The sequence below is a fragment of the Drosophila willistoni genome, assembly GCF_018902025.1.
Source record: "Drosophila willistoni isolate 14030-0811.24 chromosome 2L unlocalized genomic scaffold, UCI_dwil_1.1 Seg196, whole genome shotgun sequence".
NCBI classification, from domain to species: domain Eukaryota; kingdom Metazoa; phylum Arthropoda; class Insecta; order Diptera; family Drosophilidae; genus Drosophila; species Drosophila willistoni.
Genome location: NW_025814048.1, coordinates 8050806 through 8071546, shown reverse-complemented (window position 1 = coordinate 8071546; position 20741 = coordinate 8050806). Strand labels below are relative to the sequence as shown.

At 35.4% G+C, this 20741-nt stretch overlaps 2 protein-coding genes and 1 long non-coding RNA gene across 4 annotated transcripts; 2 read left to right on the top strand and 1 right to left on the bottom strand.

The window, feature by feature from the left end:
• The first annotated feature begins 1197 nt into the window (after positions 1-1197).
• Positions 1198-1953, top strand: LOC111518369. Its single transcript, XM_023174875.2, has 2 exons — positions 1198-1277; positions 1339-1953. The coding sequence occupies exons 1-2, from the start codon at positions 1263-1265 to the stop codon at positions 1630-1632; spliced, it is 309 nt and encodes a 102-aa protein (XP_023030643.1). The 5' UTR covers positions 1198-1262; the 3' UTR covers positions 1633-1953.
• A 2145-nt stretch (positions 1954-4098) lies between these two features.
• On the top strand, positions 4099-4449 carry LOC111518371. Its single transcript, XR_002723956.2, has 2 exons — positions 4099-4137; positions 4191-4449. It is a non-coding gene; the product is annotated as an uncharacterized LOC111518371 (long non-coding RNA).
• Positions 4450-8447: 3998 nt separating this feature from the next.
• On the bottom strand, positions 8448-11706 carry LOC6640110. Of its 2 annotated transcripts, none has more exons than XM_047010272.1 (4): positions 11368-11706; positions 8999-9190; positions 8670-8940; positions 8448-8613 (listed from the first exon to the last, which is right to left on the bottom strand). In XM_047010272.1, exons 1-4 carry the CDS (start codon positions 11552-11554, stop codon positions 8448-8450), a joined length of 816 nt encoding a protein of 271 aa, XP_046866228.1. In that variant the 5' UTR covers positions 11555-11706. The 2 variants fall into 2 exon arrangements, with proteins under 2 accessions (XP_046866228.1, XP_002063068.1); XM_002063032.2 differs by having other exon boundaries at positions 11470-11706.
• Between the last annotated feature and the right edge of the window lie 9035 nt (positions 11707-20741).

Below are 20741 nucleotides of genomic sequence, written 5' to 3'. Positions count from 1 at the left end.
AAACGGCAATAAAAATTTCAGATGAGGGGGTTGCATTTATTATGTATGTATACAGAGATCCATGATGTACATAGATACTTTCCCCATATTTCCCTTTCACGTTCCATAAATTTTGTGTCAAGTATTTATAAATCAAATTGAAAACCAAACCGCCCCCTTTGCCAATAAATTCCCTCCTCTTTTTATCTCTATCTATTTCTCTCATATTTTATATTTGCTTGAGTGGAGTCCTGTTCCTTCCTGTTTTTAGAACAAGCGTTCTCCATTAGTTAGGAGAGTTACGAAAATGAAGAATTATTGTTGATTTTAGGGTCATAACTCAGAGAGATGTTTTTTTTGGCAAATGCAAAATTGAACGCTGAGCAATTTTTTAACCTTATATTTACATATTTTCAATCTATGTGTATACTAAGTGATTTTTGCATTTGAATTGGCATAGGAACAGTTTGAGATTATACGTATCTATAGACTCTAGATATGGCGAAACTTTTGGTATCTTTGACCTTTTGCCTATTTACGAGAAACTTACCAGTTAATCATTTTCTTTAGCTAATTCTCTTCTTATTGATAAGAGTCTCACTGCTTAAAAGGAGTGTTTTCTATTCTTTTCCATACTCTACTTCTATAACTATGTATAATACCATTCGATTATTTCAAGAATTTATCATTTAAAAAATGTAGAAATTTGTTCGTCTGACGGTTTGAACTCTACGCCTTAATCCATTATATCGATTTGGTGGTGCTATCTATGGTTTGCCATCACTACCTCCATTTCCATATCCTCTTGGAATTGGCCTTCTAGTAGTCCACAGATCTACCAGGACCAATAAGTAACAACAAGTCACCTGGTGCTCCTGGCTCCTAGCAAAGTCAACTATTTGGACTACCTTTTTAAAATGAATCAGTAAAATTTAAAATCTAATCTTTGTCGTGGTTTCAAAATATATTTTTTTATAATTTTTCTAGACGTGTTAACTTTTTTTTGCTTGTTGTTTGCTCTAGCCTTTATATAACCACAATAACATTTTAACGAATGGAATTTAAACTGAAATATATATCCAGAAAATCAATTTAGCACAAGATTTAGGAATTTCAACTTAAATATAAATCCAGAAAATCAGTTTAACACGGGTGAAAATGGATTTTGTTTACAATTTCAAGTCAATTGTATACGGTGTAAAATCGAAAAACTTTCGACAGTGTCGATTAAATCATAAGCAAACTTTGGTGAAATAACTTGTTTCGAATTCGGGTCTTAGAAAATGAAGAGTTTGGTGGTAAAAAAAACCTTAAATTATATACAATTTTTGCCCTCACACATTCTCAAATTTGTTATAGATTCTGATTTTATCTGGGGCCACGGTCATCGTTCAGTCCGAAATACAAATGCTATTAGCGAATTGGGCATTCAACCTCATGAAGATATCTAAACCGACTGATTTCCTGGGCATAATTCCAGGTCTTGATAAAATACCTGGAAAACAATTCATTGATTCAAGTTTACAGAATTTGGTAGATGGAGCCGCTGGCTTCCGTTGGTGGAATCCGATTTCCTGGTTCGTTGACAAACCAACAACACATGTCGTCGAGTACAAGGCGCCGTTGATTGAACAACTTAAAGAAGGATCATAATAGATATCTATCTATGTTTGGCCAAAAATCTTATTAAATTAAAATAATTATTTATATTGAACTAAACTAAAATCATTTTGGATTTTTCATAACAACTATAAATATGTAACAAATGTCTGTTGAACACTGAAGGCTAGAATATATTCAAAATTCAAGTGATCCGATAGGAATCATCTTGAATAATCTCTCAGATAGAGTTCTTTCGAAGGAAAAGTTGATCTTTTAAAATACTTCCAGTAATAGTTTTATTATACGAATGTAACTGCTCAAAGCCAAACACATTTCAAGATGTCAAATAAAAACTAAACTCGCTTCATTTAAGCATATCGAATGAGTGCAATATAATAAAAATATATAATATATAATCTAAATATATATTTGCATATTTGCAATCTATATTCTAATTGGCAAGTTTTTAGAATATAAAATAGATGCAACTGTCAACATTTATCAGCAGTTGTAAAAGCATCTTACACGAGTTCGCATCAAGTTGAGTTAAGATGAAGTATTTCCTGGTAAGTTCTGATTTTATATTATTTTAAAATAATTTAAAATATCCCTAAAACATTTTTCTAGGTACTAGTTTTCACACTTACTTTGCTAAGTGGCAGCGTTCTGGCAGATATTCCATGGATATTGGATATCGTTGGTTTGGGTAGAAAGAACACCCCTCCGGTGGTGGTGCAGCAAGCTCTTCCTGTTCCACAATATGATCCGAGGATGTCGATGATGCCACCGGCAATGCCTCCTTTTGGATTTTCACCCATGATGTTTTAATATCAATATAAATGTTAAATTGTGAAAAACCACACAGCTACCAATAAATTGGGTTAAAAAATAATAAATGGTAAATAATTAAAACTTAAATGTTCTTTTGATCCCAATTTGGCGGGATAATTGGGGGAACCAAACACTTCTTAAAGTAATAGAGGAATTGTAGGCATTTAAAAGGATAAGCAGGTGTTTTAACAACAAATTTCTCAATCCATATGGTTGAACAGATAGATAGATGGACGAATGGAAATGGCTAGATTGATTCACTTATCGCCAGATTAATACTTATTCATCTGCCTAATCGTATTAATGAGCCTCAGAGTTTGAGAAATACCTTTATAAAAATCATGTGCCAAGTTCTATGATCAGAAAACAGATTTCCAAAGATTTGTGGTAGTATCATCAAGTAAAAGAAGTAATTCTAGTAAAAATCTTCATAAATAAGTATAAGTAAATAAATGAGTAAGTAAATGCATAAATTTGCCTAATTTTACAAATATACTTAGATGAGTCAACCGGATATCTAGGTATAAACGATTGATCTTTGACAATTCATGTTGGCATAAGTAGCAAATCATTTTAGACCAATGTTGGTATTCAAAGGGGTTATTCTTGGTTGAGTGCGTGGTTTTTGGATCCCGGCCTGTTCGAGTGTGGGCCTCCAAATAGGTATCAAAAGGTATCGTCTGGATTTTAAGTTTAACCCGACGTTAGATTCAGCATAGACGTAATTCTGGTCCCTACGTTAAACATAATTTTTGGATTTTTTTTTTTTGACAAAATAGTGGTTGTTCAAATTTTTTTTTGTTTTATTTAGAAAAAAAATTGGAAAAATAATACAAAAACTTTAGATAATGGAGGGACCAGAGCCATGGCTATTCTTCTTCGATTGCACTTTGTTTGATTAAAATTGGTGCAGAGTTACGTCTTGCCGCGTTTTTTGATCGCGTTTGAAGTTAGAAATTTGACTTAAATTAGGAAAAAATAGCGCTACAAAAAATGTCATATCTCTGAAAGTATCTTGAATTTGCAATAACCCTTTTGGGGCAGAAGAACTGCAACAAAATTGCATTTGGAGGTAAAAGAATCCTCTTAAGTATCAATTAGAAAGTTAGTTTGGTGTGATCTTTATTCAGGAGTTCGACGCATTAAAATTGTTTTTGCATAAGTTTAACATCATTTGTAATTTAATATCCTAAATGTCCTGGTACTGCGCCAACGTTTTTAGACTATGATCTGACTAAGAAATGTCCAAACCAATTTTTTGGGCTAACCGACTAAAAAACAAACCGAATTTTTTTTCTTGTTCCTGGGACCTTCTTATTTTACTTCATGATAGTATTCCGAATTTTGAAAATCAGTTTTATAACTGTCAAATGGTTTTAGAAGCTTACAGAAATCCCTCAGTAAAAAGAACCATTTAAAACTATTATCTTGTCATCATATCATTTAAAGATATATGTAAATATAAATCTCGATTAGAATTTAACTTATTTAACCCGGGCAGGCACGAGCAAAAAAAAATGACCCTTTAGTTGGAAAAACTAATATCGACATATACAAGCAAATCGAGCATATCGAATATATAATTTACAATCTAAAGGTATATTTGCATATTTGCAATCTATATTCTAATTGTCAAGTTTTTAGGGTATAAAATAGATGCAACTGTCGACATTTATCAACAGTTGTAAAAGCATCTGAAGTTGAGTAAACATGAAGTATTTCCTCGTAAGTTCTGATTTTATAATATTTAAAAAAAAAATCCTTAAACGCTTTTTTAGGTACTAGTTTTTACACTTACTTTGCTAAGTGGCAGCGTTCTGGCAGATATTCCATGGTTATTGGATATCGTTGGTATCGGTAAAAGACCAACCCCAATTCCAATCCCGATGCCGCAACCTGTTCCTATTCCACAATATAATCCGAGTATGATGATGCCACCGGGTCATTTTGGACTTGGTTCCATGTTTTATTAGTAGCAATAGAATTGTTGAATTGTGAGAAATCACAAAGCTACCAATAAATTGGTCCAAAAAATAATTCTCAAGGGTTTAATGTGTTTGTTGGTTTCTCCTAAGTTGGATACTTAGGATGGATTGTGGTGGATAACGTCGACTTAAGATTGACTTGACTACATCGACTTGGCTATTAATGCTGTTAAAGAATACATATACTTTATGAGGTCCGAAACACGTTTTCTCCTTACAGTTATGTATATACAATTTGGCGACTAAAGCAAATCATTTTAGTCCTTTGGGTGCATTGTAGAACAAAGATTTTTAGAAAGTACCAAAAAAATTATAAGGGATTTAACCTATTTACATATGAGAAGCTTTCCTTAGGAAAAATTATACTTTGTTAACTATTCATCCTACTTAAATTCCTTCAATTGTGGCCTTTAAAAAAGGTTTAAAAGAGAGAGAAAGAGAGAGAGAGAGAGGTAAAGATAGGCTGCTAACATTTTTGATGTGTCTAGTTTTTGAAAATTTCATCATAAATTCCCCATAATGGTCCATAGTATTCATAATGAGTTGCTCTGCTCTGTGCTCTCTTTGTAGGAAAAGAAGAAGAAGAAGGGCTTAAGGATGCCAGCATGAATGCGTAATGATGGTCTCGCACTAGTGTCCTTTCCATGTGATTCCTTTTGCTCCCTTGGTGATAAGAAATGACAACAACAAAATATGAGAATTGACACATAAAATTTAAGATGCCCGCCGGTGGTCGCCATTTTACTTTTTGCGTCAAACTGAAAAACCGCCGCCAAGACGCGCTCCCCTTTATTGTGTATCCTTTCGTTTGCTTCCCCCACCCATCCGAAAATTGGCCCAGAGAAAGTGTCTTTTGTTCACCCACTTCGTTAACTATGTAAATGATTTTGTTTGTCTTGCCATTGTTGTTGTTGTTGTTGCTGCTGCTGTTGCTGTTAAGATAATTCTGTCGACAAGCTGGCAACTCTGTTATCCTCGTACATTGTGAACTCACACACGCATGTTTTCGAGCGTCGAACATTGAGCGTAGTAGGCACAGATTTTTAACCCTTTTTTTGCCGCATTGGAAACGAAATGTAAAACACACCACCCCAGTTAGCTAGAGTCCTTTGGAAGTCCTTATTTACTTTCAGCTCCTTTATATACTTGTAGCTCAAAAAAAGGGGAAATTTTCCACGCACATCACGCATGAAAGTCGCGTCCTGCGTTGTGTATGTGTGTGTGTGTGTGTCTGTATGTGTCCTTTTCTGGCATTGGTATTGGCGGGTGCGTGTTTCGTTGCGTATCCTTTCAGTTTCAGTTTACATTCTTGATTTTACGTCACAGATATATTCATGAAAAATTGCTAGAAAATTTCAGTGGAAAACAAATTACGCATCATTGTCTCACTCTCTTGATAATTTTTCTTGTTCTTTGCTCCTTAAAGAGAAATGTTCGTCCATATTTGAGGCATTGGATTTTTTTTTATTTACTTTCCCTTTTCTTTTTGTCATTTTTTTCAAAAATTTTCATCAGATTGATAAGTTTAATTAATGTCTCTGTAATTTGTTATGTAAAAAGCGCCAGAGAGTTACATATACATATAAATATACAAAATATTTACTAATGATATCAATAAATTTATTTCAGCTACTGTATTAATGACAAGGATTGAGTTTTCAGTATGAACAAAAAGGGTTTCCCTTAATTAGGAAACGAACATTTGTTTTTTGCCTTATCGTTTATATGGAAACTGAATTATATAGTATAATTATCTTCAATTGGAAGTGAAATCGAAGAAATCAAAAGTTATTTAGCCTTTTGATGCAAATTACAAAATTTGCAAATATCGATTTCTTCAATTTTTGTCTAGATTTCGACCCTTTTGAAGTAAATCAAAACTGGGCATAAGTCGGTTTGAGGTCAACAATTTCTATACTTAACTTCAATTTCTTTGTTTTTTAAACATATTATTTAATTTTTTTTCTGCAGAAATAGATAAATATTGTCTTTTCTCTATAATTAATGACTTTGCTTCAAATATATCTCCCTTATTTTGGGTTTTTTTTTGTGTTAAGTCAGTCTGGAATTTAGATTTCTTCTTTCTCCAACTGCATTTTGTCCAATTTCATTTCTAGCTTTTAGCGAAATGTACAAATTTAAAAGAAATTATACCCTAAGGACAATGTCTCTGTCTGTGTCTCACTCACTCTCCTTTTTCTCTCTTTTTCTTCGGCTTTCTTCTATTTTTCCATATTCTGCTTTGATTAACATTCGTTGTTTGGGAGAGAAGGAGATATGGGTGGGTAAGACAAGTGCCGTGTCTTTTAATTACTTTTGGGGGTAGTTTCCCTAAAGATTTTTTTATTTTCGGTTGCTTTCGCCAGACAAGACAGAAAATACAACAAAAAAAGCGAAGAAAATTGTATAGAGAAAGCAAAGAAGAAAGTCATTCTCCAAGAAGAACTTTAAGTAATGGAAATTTTTTTTCTTTGCCTTTAGACATATGATTACACAATGATTATCCTATATGCTGTCACACCTCTGTTTGACCATCTTCCGCCCTGTTCGCGCTGTTCGTGTCCTATTCAATTACATTTTCCCATCATCATCATCGTATCTTTGGGCAGGAGAGAAGCAATCCGGTTTTCGCCCTAGGGACTCGGATCTCAACCATTTGACCACTTGTTATTGAATACATGAAGTGTACATTCTGTTTTTTTTTTTTGATTTCCTCTTGTTATTTGCTGACCACATGAAACCGGAAATAATATAATTGACCCGCGGGGAATGAACATTGGACAATGGTCAGAGGGGGAATTAGAAAAGGTATCATTGCAAATCGCATCAACTGACCTCAGCGAGGCGCCTTAAGTGAGAGGGGGGGAAAACTGAACTGTTGCATGAGGAATTGGACGAAACGTATGCCAAAATGAGGGTTTGTTCTGGTCAGTTTGTATCTGTCTGTCTGTCTGTCTGTGTGTGTGTCCTGTCTTGTCCTTAGTGCTTACCCTATGAATGTTGCCTGGTCAGTTGGTCAGTTTATCGCGTGTCAGTTGTGCAAACAAATCAATTATTGCCGCTAAATGCACTTGAAAAAATTTGAATTTTAAATTCGTCTTCCCCTTTTTGCGGCATAGAAGATTAACTTTGCCTTTGGGTTTCGTGTGGTCAAGCATTGTTCGCACCTTTATTTTGTTTGTTTGTTTTGTTCTGTTGGGGTGTGAATTGTTTAAGGGGAAGGTCAAGAATATAATTAGCTAGGTGATAAATGTCATTACAATTGGCTGAGAAGATTTATAATCATTACTGATTAGCTAATTATATAGCTAATTTGTCATTTTATAAGCTCTTTGTCTCTTACTCTCATCATCATGTTTATTAAGTGCTTGACAAGTGCAAGTGCTGCACATGAGTCGAAATTACCTTTTTGAATATCCCTTTTTTGCATTTTGTATGACACCTGGCTGGATGCAGCCCTACCGCATCCTTCATCTCTGTTAACCACTTGACTGCAAGCCCTCAAGTGCGAATAAAAAAAAATATACATACTTTATACCCAGTCCACACAAAAACACAACTCAGTCTCTGGCTCATGTGGCTTGCATCCTTTGCATCCTTGTAAATAGTCCTTTATTACAGTCAACTGGCAGTCAAACGGAGTGCAGCGCCAGTCAATGTGTTTTGCCAGGCTGCATATGCATTTCAAAGGCTGTCCTGAATACAGCTCCGCCCTGTCTCCTTTGTTGCACATGCAACAGCTTACAGCTTGTGCATTATTCTTTACAATTTGCTCGACGCTTTGTTGCATGTGTGTCTGTGTGTTTGTGTGTGTGTGTATTTTGCACTTGAATGCGCCCCAGGACCCAGCAGGATGCAGGCAGACTGACATCACACGTCACTTTTGCAGTTTTCACACTTGAAATGAGCCAAACCTGTTGCTTGTCATTCAAGTAATTAGACTGCCAAGTGGGGGCAAAATCAAAAGGATGTTTCAGTGATGCTTTAATAAATACAATAACAATGACAATTTGTGGGAAATAAATACACTTAACTAATAATTATCATCAATCAGCCAATCATTTTCTCAGCCAAACTCCTCACAACATTCTCATCATAGTCTTCGATTTCATCCTCAGCATCATCTATATCCACATCGTTGGGTCGCACAGGATAACCCTGCTCTGGGGGAACAATCTTGACGCCATGATCGCCAAATAAAAGGCAATCAAAGTTGCTAATAAGAAAAGTAATTGTCCTTTTTAAGTTCGTCATAAAGCCAATTGAACTTACCGTTCGAATAGTTCGAAACCCTGAAACTCTCCGGACATGTACATACACACGTGCATATTACGTCCGACAAACCAAATATCATGGAATTGAATGCATGCCCGTGCGAAATTAAAGCGCGGTGGACGAAAGCAAAACGGTGGCGGATTCTGCCCAGAGACCTTGCGACGGAACCAAATATTATTGTTAACACGCATGCGTAACTCAAAGGAAAACTCATCCGGACGATAGGCAATTTCCGTACAGCTATTCATTCCAATTACCGAAAGGAAGCCTATGTGAACAATAATTTGAGTCGTCGTCGATGCATGGCAAAGCAAATCAATACTCACCTGCACAACATTTGCAGAGACCCGTATCACAATTGCAGGGTATACGGCTAACCAAATTATTTATCGTTACATTGGCCAAATTCAGTTGTCTTGCCTCTTCTTCGTGGGCCAGAAGATTTAAGCGATGATTTAGTAAGCCCAATTGAAGGGCTGCATCATAAGCCAGATCATCGGCTGGAGCTTGCAATGGCACTAAACAGCACAGCAAATGTCATACACACACACATTCATACATACATATATACGAAAGTAAATATAAATATGAATAATAATGAGATATGTGAAATATAAATTAGCAAAACTTCTAGGTCTCTTTAAGCCAAACGAGATTAGTAGCTCAAGTTCTTCTACGTGGCAAATAGAAGCAATCAACAACAACAAAAAAAAAAGCTTAAAAACAAGTATTAACATAAGCATACTCAACAAAAAACTATATATGTATGTATATATATTATTTTTTGCCGAATCATCTTAGCGGCACTTCCGCATATTAAACAGTTCCGCATCGACAGCATTTGACGTAGCCGGCTTGGCCCGGGGAGTATTTCAACCGATCAACTATTAACCTTGACTGCAGCAGATGCTAAGAGTATATCTGAGAGAGAGAGAGAGTATATATCTCGGAGAGTTCATTAGTTTTCGATGTCAATGGAACCAGTCAGCCAGCCAGCCAGACACACAAACGACGAAGGCGAGACAAACCGAAAACCAAACAGAGCGAAGTTTGGTCAAGATCATGGACAAGAGAGTTAACCACAAAAAACTAGTAACCAATTCATCTCAATCTGGCTCTCTCTCTCTCTCTCTCTCAACGCATCGCATATTTTTCAAACCGACTTTAGCTTTTGGTTTTTTGGTTTGTGATTTATGTTTTTGGTTTTACATATGTGCTAATGTGGCCAAGAACGTGTTGGCCATATTACCTATTGTTTTTATCGCAATGGCATTGATTCTGCAGGCACGTACAATTTGTAGCCAGTTGAACAATTGTACAATATTTAATTGTTGGTCAGTCCATTGGTTTACGAGGTAGTTGACATTCAAATGATACTAACTACAAACAAAAACCTAAACACACACACACACACAGAGAGATTGTGTTAACTGTTAATATCTATGGCAATTAAAAATACCGCTTCGATGACTTTTTGGTCAGGGTAAAGTTTCCAAAAAAAACTAAAATCTCAAAAATCAAGGTAAGGTCTTTGCCAAAAAAAAAAATGTTAATCAAAATAAGAAAAGGAAGTTATGTGAGTAACAAGTAAAGTAATGATATGGCTTATAGATAGTAAGACTCTGGAAAGACATTAACAAACTCAATGGTTTTACCCTATTTAAGGTCCTGTGCATTTAACTTAAATCTTAATTGTTTAAGTTATAACAATAGTTTAACATTTTCTTTAAAAATATTTCATTCAAGTTTTTCGAAAAAGGCATTTTTTTCTTTGGCTTCCAAATTCTAAGATATTAACTTTTTCAATAAACTTTCTTTGACAAAGTTTTTCAAAATTGAATAGGCTTAAAATCTTAGGAAGACATCAAGTACTTATTTCTGTTTATTTGGAAGCTCTAAGCCGAAATGTCAACAAGATTGAATCTTGACCCAATTTCTTTTAGTTTATTCTTTTGCATTTTCGTAAAATTTTGAGGTTTAGTCATCAAATGGGAACTTTTTATGACTAATAACTTTCATATGAGTCGTATCATAATCTCCATAAAAACATATCTAAGTAGTTAAAAAATTAAAAATCCATGTTTGAGTATAATCTAAATTGCCAGTCCCAAATTTTTTGCAAAATATTCTTTATACCATAATGATATATTGTTGTTCTCTTTTAAAAAAAGATGCTTTGTCAAAGACAAATTGCCAAAACATGTCTTAAGATAATGTATATATAGGTACTTTATCTTAAGACATATTTTGGCTTTGTATATATAGGTACTTATACACTGTACATATATAAATCTATAAAAAACATAAGAAAATATACATTTAAAAACTAAAGAAACCAGAAATTGAACAAAAAACCAAACCAGCCCATAAATTAAAAAACTATTGTTTGTTATTTAAAAAATAATTATCATTTTTTCGTTTTTGTTTTTATTGTACAAGTATAATTATAAAATAACACAGAGCCGACGCAATTTAATCATTATCACAAGAGAAACACATTGTTTGCCATCAAAAAAACAATATATGGCTAATATCTACAGATACAAAACAGGTATATACAGGAATATCTACATAATAATATTAACATATTTACATATATCTAAATTCTAGACTTTCAGTTTATTGGCATGAAATTCGTTTTAGAATAGAGATACTCAATCCCTTTGATCTTCTGCCCTTAAATTCTACGTTAGGCAATTATGTACAAAGCGATAGAATATGGGCATGGCAAAGGGATTGATAAAGTTAATAACTAAATAATAGAAATATGACATAAAATATGTATTCTTTGTACTACCGGTATCCGATTTTGAGACAGCCAAAAGTGAGGCCACACAGAGTAAATAGAAGAATAGACGTGGATGAGAACTGGCCGCTGGCATCTTGTTGTTTTTTTTAGGAAGTTTCAAATCGTCTTAATTCGCAGGCTTTTTAGCCAAAATAATTCCGTTGATAAACTTGGTTTTACTGCACCTTTTAAATCAGGTGAGTGTCTTTGAGTCTGTGTGTATTGTTTGTTTTATTTACTAAAACTCCTCACTTTGTTTTTTTTGGGTGGGGGGTAGCACGCAACTTTCGCTTTCGCACATAAACAACAACAGTTTGGTATATGAAAGTGTGTTAAAAACAAAAAAATAAAAAGCCAACTTTAATTTACTTTTAGTTTCTATATACAGTCGTTCGATGCTGTTGGATGTTGGCCGTGATTCATTTATTGTTGTTGTGGTTATTCACACTTGTTCACACGTTGGACTCGACGTCGCGGGCGCAGCTCCGTACGTGCTAATGGCTAAAATACAACTGGCCAAGAAAACGGTAGCGCATGCGCATGCTAAGTGCCGCCAAAGCGTTAAGCTCAGACTCGAAAGACTCCAGAGAGCCCGAACAGATATCTTAAAGCAACGATCGGCCCATCGACAGGCCCCAAAAGACTCCGATCGCAATGTGTCAGGCGTTACTTGAAAAAAAAAAAAACCAAAACAAAACAAAACCCCTCGTAACCCCTTTCAAACTCATGTGAAGTGACAGATTTATGTCTTCTTGTGTAGACTCTTACAAAGCAAAAGCTTGACCATCTCTTAAAGTAGGTAAAATTACTTATTCGAAATATGCGTATGATTAAACTCCCTTTCTGGACAGAAGTTAAGTGAGGAAAGTAATAAGTTTTTGATGGCATATTTATAAATATTCAGATGAAGTACTTAGTTATCCCAATTCGACGATCTGGAGGTAACATTGTTCCTAATAAACCATCATTTGTATGCAGATATTGAATTCTATGTAAGTCTATAGATTTTATTTGAATTCTTTTTGTAACTACCATGTAGTTATACTTACAAAAGAAGTACTTAGTTATCCTAATTCGCCTTCCTGGAGGTAACATTGTTCCTAATGAACCAACAGAAAGGCCGTTTGAATATCAATTAACATTTGTATGCAGATATCAAATCGTATCTTAGTCTTATTGTTAGTCTTTTATTTAAATACATTTTATAACTACCATGTACTTATGCTTACATTAGAAGGTATTTTAAGTACTTAGTTATCCCAATTCGCCTTCTACATAATGTTGTTTATAGGCAACATTCCTCCTAAAGGGGTTAATCTGAACACAACTTATGCTTACTATTTACTTATTTGTACTTTACAAAAGAAGTTATTTTAAGTACTTAGTTATCCCAATTCGCCTTGTACAAAATGTTATCTCTAGGCAACATTTGACCTAAAAGGGTTAATACCTATATGAACTGAATGGACATATGACTATCAATTATCGATTGTATGTAGGTCTTTTATCTGAACTCAATTTATACCCACTATTTAGTTATTTATACTTTACATAAGAAATTATTTAAACTACAATTAACACTACTCTTTCACTCTTTAAACTCTTTTACTCTGTTCTTCGACTTTTCAGTAGATAGATCTGATGTTGAAGAGATCTTAATTTCGTTAACTTAATTGAACTGATTTGAAAGCAGATCTAAAGCTAAACGTTTTCTTCTAATTTAACTGATTTCAAACGAGATCCAAAGCTAAACGTGTTCTTAAAAAAAAAAGAAGAGTATACTCGATTCGATTAGCTAAAAGTTCTGTGTGACTTAAACCAGTATTTGTTATGCATAGTTTATCAGTTGAAGCGGCTCTGTTATAATTTCTCTCACTGGATTGGGAGGCAGACTGCAGACAGGGCAGACGCTCAGCAAAAAGGCCAAGACTCTCGCTTTTCACTGTTCACTTGTCTTATGGCCTGTCTTTTGCCTTTGCTTTGGCTTTGGCGACGACGCATTTGGGTCTGTATAAAAGTGTATAAAATTTTAATTAACTTGTCACCTTAATTGGTGTGCCAATGACTTTGATGGCAGGCCGTTGCACCTTTCGGCATCTTTTATAAATAACAGAGACTGAGCGACTTCTTCTTGGCCATCTTTACTCTATCATTTGTCTTTTTCTATGTCAATCCGTTAGCATATAGATAAAATTGATTGTTGAAGTGTTTGTTTTTCAAAATCTTTAATCATATGTAGAACACTTTCATGGCCCAAAGGTGTTTAAATTATAGCCAGAGGCCCCACTTCAATTTCCAGAGTTCTTAATGTTATTGGGGAGTGTTCAAACTGGTTTGCAGTGTTTTCTCTCTCTCTATGAATAGAATAGAAGATGCGAAATTAAAGAGGCAAACGTTAACTTTGAATAGCATTTTTAAAAAAACAGTTATGCATAAATTATTAAACAACTTAAACTTGAAAATTATGCAACAACAAAGGCAAAAATTCGACATTTAACATTGACTTTGCCATTTGTTGTCTCATAATATTTTTTGGTTTGTAGTCACACGTGACTTTGACAAAAAACGGAAATGCATTTAAACTGTTTGGGAACTCTAAGCCAGTTGGCCCCAAAAACAATCAAAAAGCCAAGTCTATGATTATCAATTTTGGATCTTTTCTTTTGCAATTCGAAAATTGATTTGCGATGGGCCACCCCAAATAACAGCAGCAGCAGCAGCAACTGTCTAGGCAGACAGTCAGACAGACATTAGAAATTATTTCGGTTACTTGTACACGTAAATCATGTGAAATCAATTTCTCTTGCACAATTTTCCACTTTTGGGCAAATATGCCGAAATCTCTCTCTCTAGAGACGAGATGAGCAGGCGAAAAATCGTGAGCAAACATTTGGTTAGAGCCGATTTTCATTGCGGTTTGGTAGTAGCATCTTGTGGTCTAATAATAGCATGTTAACTCATAACATGCTATCAATCACTCAAAAAGCAACGTACACACTGACTCGGACCCGACCATGGATCATGGATATGTTTATCGATAGATAGATAGACAGGCATCCTACATAGACTTATTCAATGCCCCCCACTAAATATATGGAAGATGCATTTTCGCATGTGAAAATTGGAAAATTGGATTTGGCCCATTTTGTTGTTGCATGCATGATTTGATTTTGTTGCCTAGACTTAACAAGGGAAATTCGGGCTTACATTAAATGTTAATTTTAAGTTCTAAATTTGTTTTTAAATCTGTGATTTACATATTGAAGAATTGTAGGCAATTTTGAAACTTGTAGAGAATGTTTCGTCATATTCCTTTAAATCTGTTTTTAAAGGGCTTTAGGGAAAGCAAGTAAATTATATTATTGAGAGCAAACTTGTCTCTAAAATGTTTCCCAATTTAAATTTCCAGATCACAAGATCCAGATCAGTTAATCCACTATACTTTCAAGTATCCCAAATGGAACTATGTATCTTTCATTATTACTTGATTAGGGAGAAAATCGCCACCTATGAAGGCGCTTTTACTCTAGGAGAACAGTAGGTATGAATAGTTAGGGTTGAATCTGACATGAGTAGGTTTGAGTTGGTCTCCATTTGGCCAACAGATTTCTCAGATCACTTTTCATTTGTTTATCAAATCATTTGCTGTTTGCATTCAAAACCTTAATATTCGTTTAAAATTAAAATGCTTTTTGAAAGTATTTTAAAGTTATATACTCTCCCTGATTCAGCACTGTACATTTCCTCACTTTCACCTTATGTTTTTATTGAAATAAAATACAAACAAATATATTAATTCCAAGCGCACTCTTCACTCATTTTCGCCTTTTGCATTTTGCCACTTTTTTGTTCCTTGTTTTTACGTCTGTCCATGTTAATGCATTTTGTTTTTGTTGGCATTGTCTTTTGCCTTCTTTTTTGTTCTTCTTTCGTTTCTTCTATGTATTTTTGGGGGCCCTCCAACAGAGTTTTGGTTGTTTTTTTTTTTGTGCGCCTTTAAGTATGCAACGACTAGACGACGACGACGACGACTACAGAAATTTTTATACAATTTTGTTGTTCATTTGTTTTTTGCAGAGCTTGGCGGAAAAAGAAATCACAAAAAACAAATACAAAATTGAAAACAAAACGCGAAAAGCTAAAATGAAAAGAAAAACAAATCTTTTTGTCTGCCCAATGTTGCAATGTAGGGGGGGAGAGGGACGTAAAGGGGGCTTGGCATACACCCTAACTCAGGTGGTAATGTAAGATGATTGTGTATATATGTGAGAGGGTGTGTGTGTTAGGGGTATTCTCTCTCCCCTCTCTCTGTATAGAGGATACATATTTTTTGGCATAGCCTTTGTTGTCTTAATTAAGCAAAAATTTCTATTATATGTAAGGAGAACGAGACTGAAACTGAGAAAAAAAAAGAATCCTTCCCTATTCAGTAGCGGATCTAGGGATAAAAATATTAATAGACGCCAAAATGATCCATTTGGTAGGAGAAATGGGCAAAAGGTAAAGAAACATATTCTTAAATTTATGTCCATATATAGTTTTCTTTATCTTTTGCCCCTTTACCCCATTATGTCTCGATCAATACTTCACTTTCGAAGGCAAAGTTTCAAAAAATACATATGTAATACTGATATCGAAAAGCTTTTACGACTAGAATGGGAATCCATCAACACATATATACTTAAACAAGGATATTAAATAGTCCAACTCTTTTCTTTTTCTCTTCTTTCTCTAACTTGTTTCTGTTATTTTACACCTCGTGATCCGCTACTGTCTTAAAAAAAGATGTAGTTTTTCAATTTTTCTATTTTCATGTTGGTTAATGAAAGAAAAACTCAAATATGAGTAATGTATGAAGTGAAGTATCTGGCAAAAAAGGGTTCAAACTAGTCCTAGTCGTGTGATTTTCCTTCAATGCACAAATACTTGTGCATTTTCCTATGCCATTTGAACTCCTTCTTCAAACGTTTGTTATTGTGTGCCATAATTAACCCTTCATGCATCAGATATTGTATATGCATAAAGAGATTCTCAAAGCCCTCGCCAAAAAAAAAAAAAACAAAATTTGTTCTCTTTGTAACCACTTCACTGCATTTACGAAAAAAGAAGCAAAAGAAAATTAGTTTCTTCTTTTTTTTCTATTGCCAAAAAATGAAAGAATTGCAATGTGGCTCGCATAGGAACACACATATTCTCAAAGGACACTTGACTCTCGGCGGCTTCTTGTTGGAGCTAACATTTCAGCCCCCTTTTCTGGGGCTGTTGACAGTAACTTTCGTGGTTTTTTGGTTTTTTTGCTGCCAAACTCTCGACTTTTGGCGCTGCCAATTAATTAAGCGAAATAAAAGCCAAGCAATGCCGCTTTGGGACTCTAGGAAGCGTTCATTAGCAGCACTCTCTCTCCTTCTCTCTGAAATTTTTTTTTTTTCTCTCTGATATTTTTTATCAAGGGGTTGCTTAGGACTCAGTAATTCAATTTGAGACTCTTGCAATTTGTTGCCTCTGAAAATGCTGAGCTTTAATACGCAATTAGTGCAATTCAATCAGTGCAGCTCTAGGGGAGACGATGAGATGAGCCACATCTCTCTGTGTGTCTCTCTCTTTGCCTCTGCATCATCTGCATCTTTCTCATCCTTGGCTTTTACCACCTGCGGCTTGCGGTGATTACGAGCAACATGAGCATAAAAATTGCTTACGCTTCATAGGCCCACTGGCATCTAGGGATGGGGGGGGAGGAAAACATGGACCAGGATGAGCGGACACTTGCCAATAGGCCTGGCTTTCATCTCAAATCGCAAATCTTACTTCACTTAGAGATGTAAACGTGAGACAATGCCCTATGACCAGAAAAGTATTGATTATATTATTACTAGATGCTTCCATTTTTTGGAAATTTTCAAATATTTCTTATAAGACTAATGCGGACTTCATTGGGTTATTTAAAAAACAAAGGCAAACCTTTTCTGTAATAATCCTCTTACTTCATATGCAAATCGATATATCGCCATTCAAAATCATAAACATTTATGTAGGTAAATTCCATGGATATGTTTTTTTCTTCTCAGCTCTATTAGCTTTTGTGGATTTTTGTCGGCGCCTTGCAACTTGTTTATGACACATGATGCTGCTGATGGAGATTGCCGGTTCAATACAATTCGGATTCGCTTACCAAAAGCTTTTCGGAGGATAGGCGCTTAATTTAGATTAAACGGCTTACTGCATACAATTTATTGGCATAAAGTTTAATTCAAGAAGGAGAGAGAGAGAAAGAGTTGGAATGGCCCCCAAAACAAATACTTGTAGGTGGTCAGCAAATGGTCGCAGGTTCTTGTTTTGTTTGGAGGGAGGGGGAAAACTCATGTGCTTGGCATTTCGTGGCCGTTGATCACGACTCTATTAACAGAGGGCACTATTTTCCCCCCCCCGCCCACCTTATCGATTCGACATTGACGAGTGTGCCAGGAATTGTGGAGCCATTTGCTCTCTCTCTCCAACTGGATGGCGCTTGAATTGAAGATTATTCAAAAATCAGCAGCTGACATGTTCTGAGATTTGCCATAATGTGTTTACATGTGGGCTGGAACTAGAACTTGGCAATGGGAACGAGAAGTTCAGGTAGGAGTAGATCGATGCATCAAAGTTGTTCTTGTCGGTTTGACCACCTGTTGTGTCTACTTCTTGTCGAGGTCATCATGTCCACACTGGGGGCGCCAATATTCTACTTGTCCTTCCGGTAAGTTGTTAACTTTAAGAGAGCATAGTCTGCTTGACTTTGGCTTTAATTGAGGCTATTAATTCTCACTCCTAGAATGATTTCTCTTCTTAAAATTGAGCAACTTTTTAATAGATTTTGGCAGCCTTTATGATTTGAAGTAGCATTAGAAACATCATGGACAATGACCACCAACCTGGTTTCAAATACTTAAAGGCATCCATGATAGAAATTTAATAACATTTTCAAATCAAGACTTTAAATTTTGAATAAATGCCTACTCATATTCTTACTCTACCTGACTAACTCAATCTATGCTAATTTTAATATATATATATTTATTCTTAAGATGCATGCATATATGCCAATCTCTCTCTCTCGCACAGTCACGTCCCATATGATGGCAATCATCTTGAAGAACCAAAGAAAACCAATCAATTGCCTGTGTCTGTGCGGGGTATCTTTTACTGGTGAAGGGTTTTTCTTCTTACTATCACGTATGTAATTCCCATGAAAAATTTATACATCTGGCTGGCTCCTTCTGTTGCTGCTGCTTGTTGCCTGTTGCAAACGGGAGCCAAATTGTTGTAGGTGAAATTATAATTTCGTGCAACTTGAACACAATTGGATGTAGTCACATGTTGACTCTGGTTTTTGGAGTCAGCATTGCCAATTGATTCGCAATGCACATGATTGAATTGAACTAGTTTTGACTATGACTCCAACTACTACTACTACTACTACTATCATTGCCTGGCTAAGTTCATAACCTGGAGTTCATCATCTCAAATGAAATGCTATCGGCACGATCTGCACTACAATCCGTTCGATCGTTCGACTAGCCCATCCATCCATCCATCCATCGACCATCCATCCAACATTTCAACGCACGTACTAGAGGCTCGAGCTCCAATTTTTTAACATTTCGCCAGCTACTTGTTATGGGTCAGGTCTCCAAGCCGAAAGACCGAAAAGGGGAAGGAGTCTGTCTGCCTCATCATCAATTTGCCAACAAAATTCGATTCATGGATCTTTGCTGCTTTCAGGCAGCAGACTCATAATCCCATGTTTGTTTGCATTAGCCACTGCGGACAGCCTGTAATTATGTTTGGACTTGTGCAGAGGAGACTCAGTATATACCTTAACAACCGTTACTCTATACGATGGATACTCTTTATAAAGTAGATATGTTTAAGATATGTTAACAAATCTTGTATTCTTTTAGCTACAAATAGTTTTACAGTGGAACTTTGGGGAGTGGGCGTCGTTTATGAGGGATAACTGGGATTACAAGGACCTCTTTAAGGGAGTTGGGAGAAGTTTCACTGTTACTTTTTTCTAGAAGTAAAAAAACATCGATAATGAGGTTTAAACTTCTTCTTTAGGCCTTTTCTCTATTGGTTGTCATTACTGCAAAAAACTTGATACAAATATCTTTCCTTTTCTTCCTTTTCTGATGATTTGTAAACTAATGCTTGGTGCTATATTTATACAATTTTAAGTATCAACGCTTCCTTTGATCTCAAAAAAGTCAAAGTCTCTGATAACCGAGAACTATATAACCGATTTTCTACTGTATCTATATAATTTTCGGTTACTTGTTTCAATCGAACGCGAAAAAGACGCTTTGGTTGACTCATTTAAGGTTTGTTTATCTATCCTAAAAAACTAATGGAAATATGAAAGACTGAAAATAAGCTATAACCTTTTTGGTTCACTTGTCTATACCTATTATAACATACTGAAAATTAGCCATAAACTTCTCGATTCACTTGTCTATATTATAACATTTCAGTCATGCTATAGTTGAATACTTTCTATACCCAAAAGTCCATAGTCCCTAAAAATGTGCTTTAATAATATCTAATCTATTTATTTTTGTTTTTGGTTTTCATTTAATTTAAAGTGCACTTTGAATTCGGTTTCACTTTAGCAAATCAAATGCCTTCTCGTACCTTTTTGGCATTTTGATTGCTCCAGACTTTGTGGCGCATATGAATTATGGGCTCAGTTTTATGAATTTTGTTGTTGTTGTTGTTGCTGTTTGTTTCCCTTTTTCGGGTTTTTTGGTCGATTTGTTTAGTTTTTGATGTTTTTGGAGTTTCGGTAGTCGAGTCACATTCCTTGTATCTGCACTTTGGCTGCTGCAGCGATTGCGTTTCCAAGGGATTTCATCATTACGATGCTGTTGCTGCTGTTGCTGTTGGTTAGTGGACCATGGGAAATGGAAATGGAAACGAGCTATGGCAACGTTTAAACGCGTCAGGGCAGTCAACGAACTGCAGCACGCTTCGTTGCCTTCACAGACATGCGTTTTTTTTGCGCGTTCTTTTTTTTTGTTTTTTGTTTTAGCTGTTTTTCGCACATTTCTCAAAATTAACACTTGGCCACACACACTTCTGCTCTCACTCACTCACCCATTCACCCACTCTCCCTCGCAATTCAAAAAATGTGCATAAATTATGACAAAAACACAAACCACATGCCATCCAACACCCCCCTCATCATCCTCCTCCACCATCTAACTCCTGGTAGAGGGGATTTTTTCTGCGGTTTTTGCGTTTCTTGG

Coding starts and splice junctions, on each gene's coding strand:
- LOC6640110 (XM_047010272.1), bottom strand. CDS start 11,554: ATGCCAGCGGCCAGTTCTCATCCACGTCTATTCTTCTATTTACTCTGT. Junction 9,191..11,367: donor CTATCGCTTTGTACATAATT/GCCTAACGTAGA, acceptor TGTGCTGTTTAG/TGCCATTGCAAGCTCCAGCC. Junction 8,941..8,998: donor TCTCTGCAAATGTTGTGCAG/GTGAGTATTGAT, acceptor TTGTTCACATAG/GCTTCCTTTCGGTAATTGGA.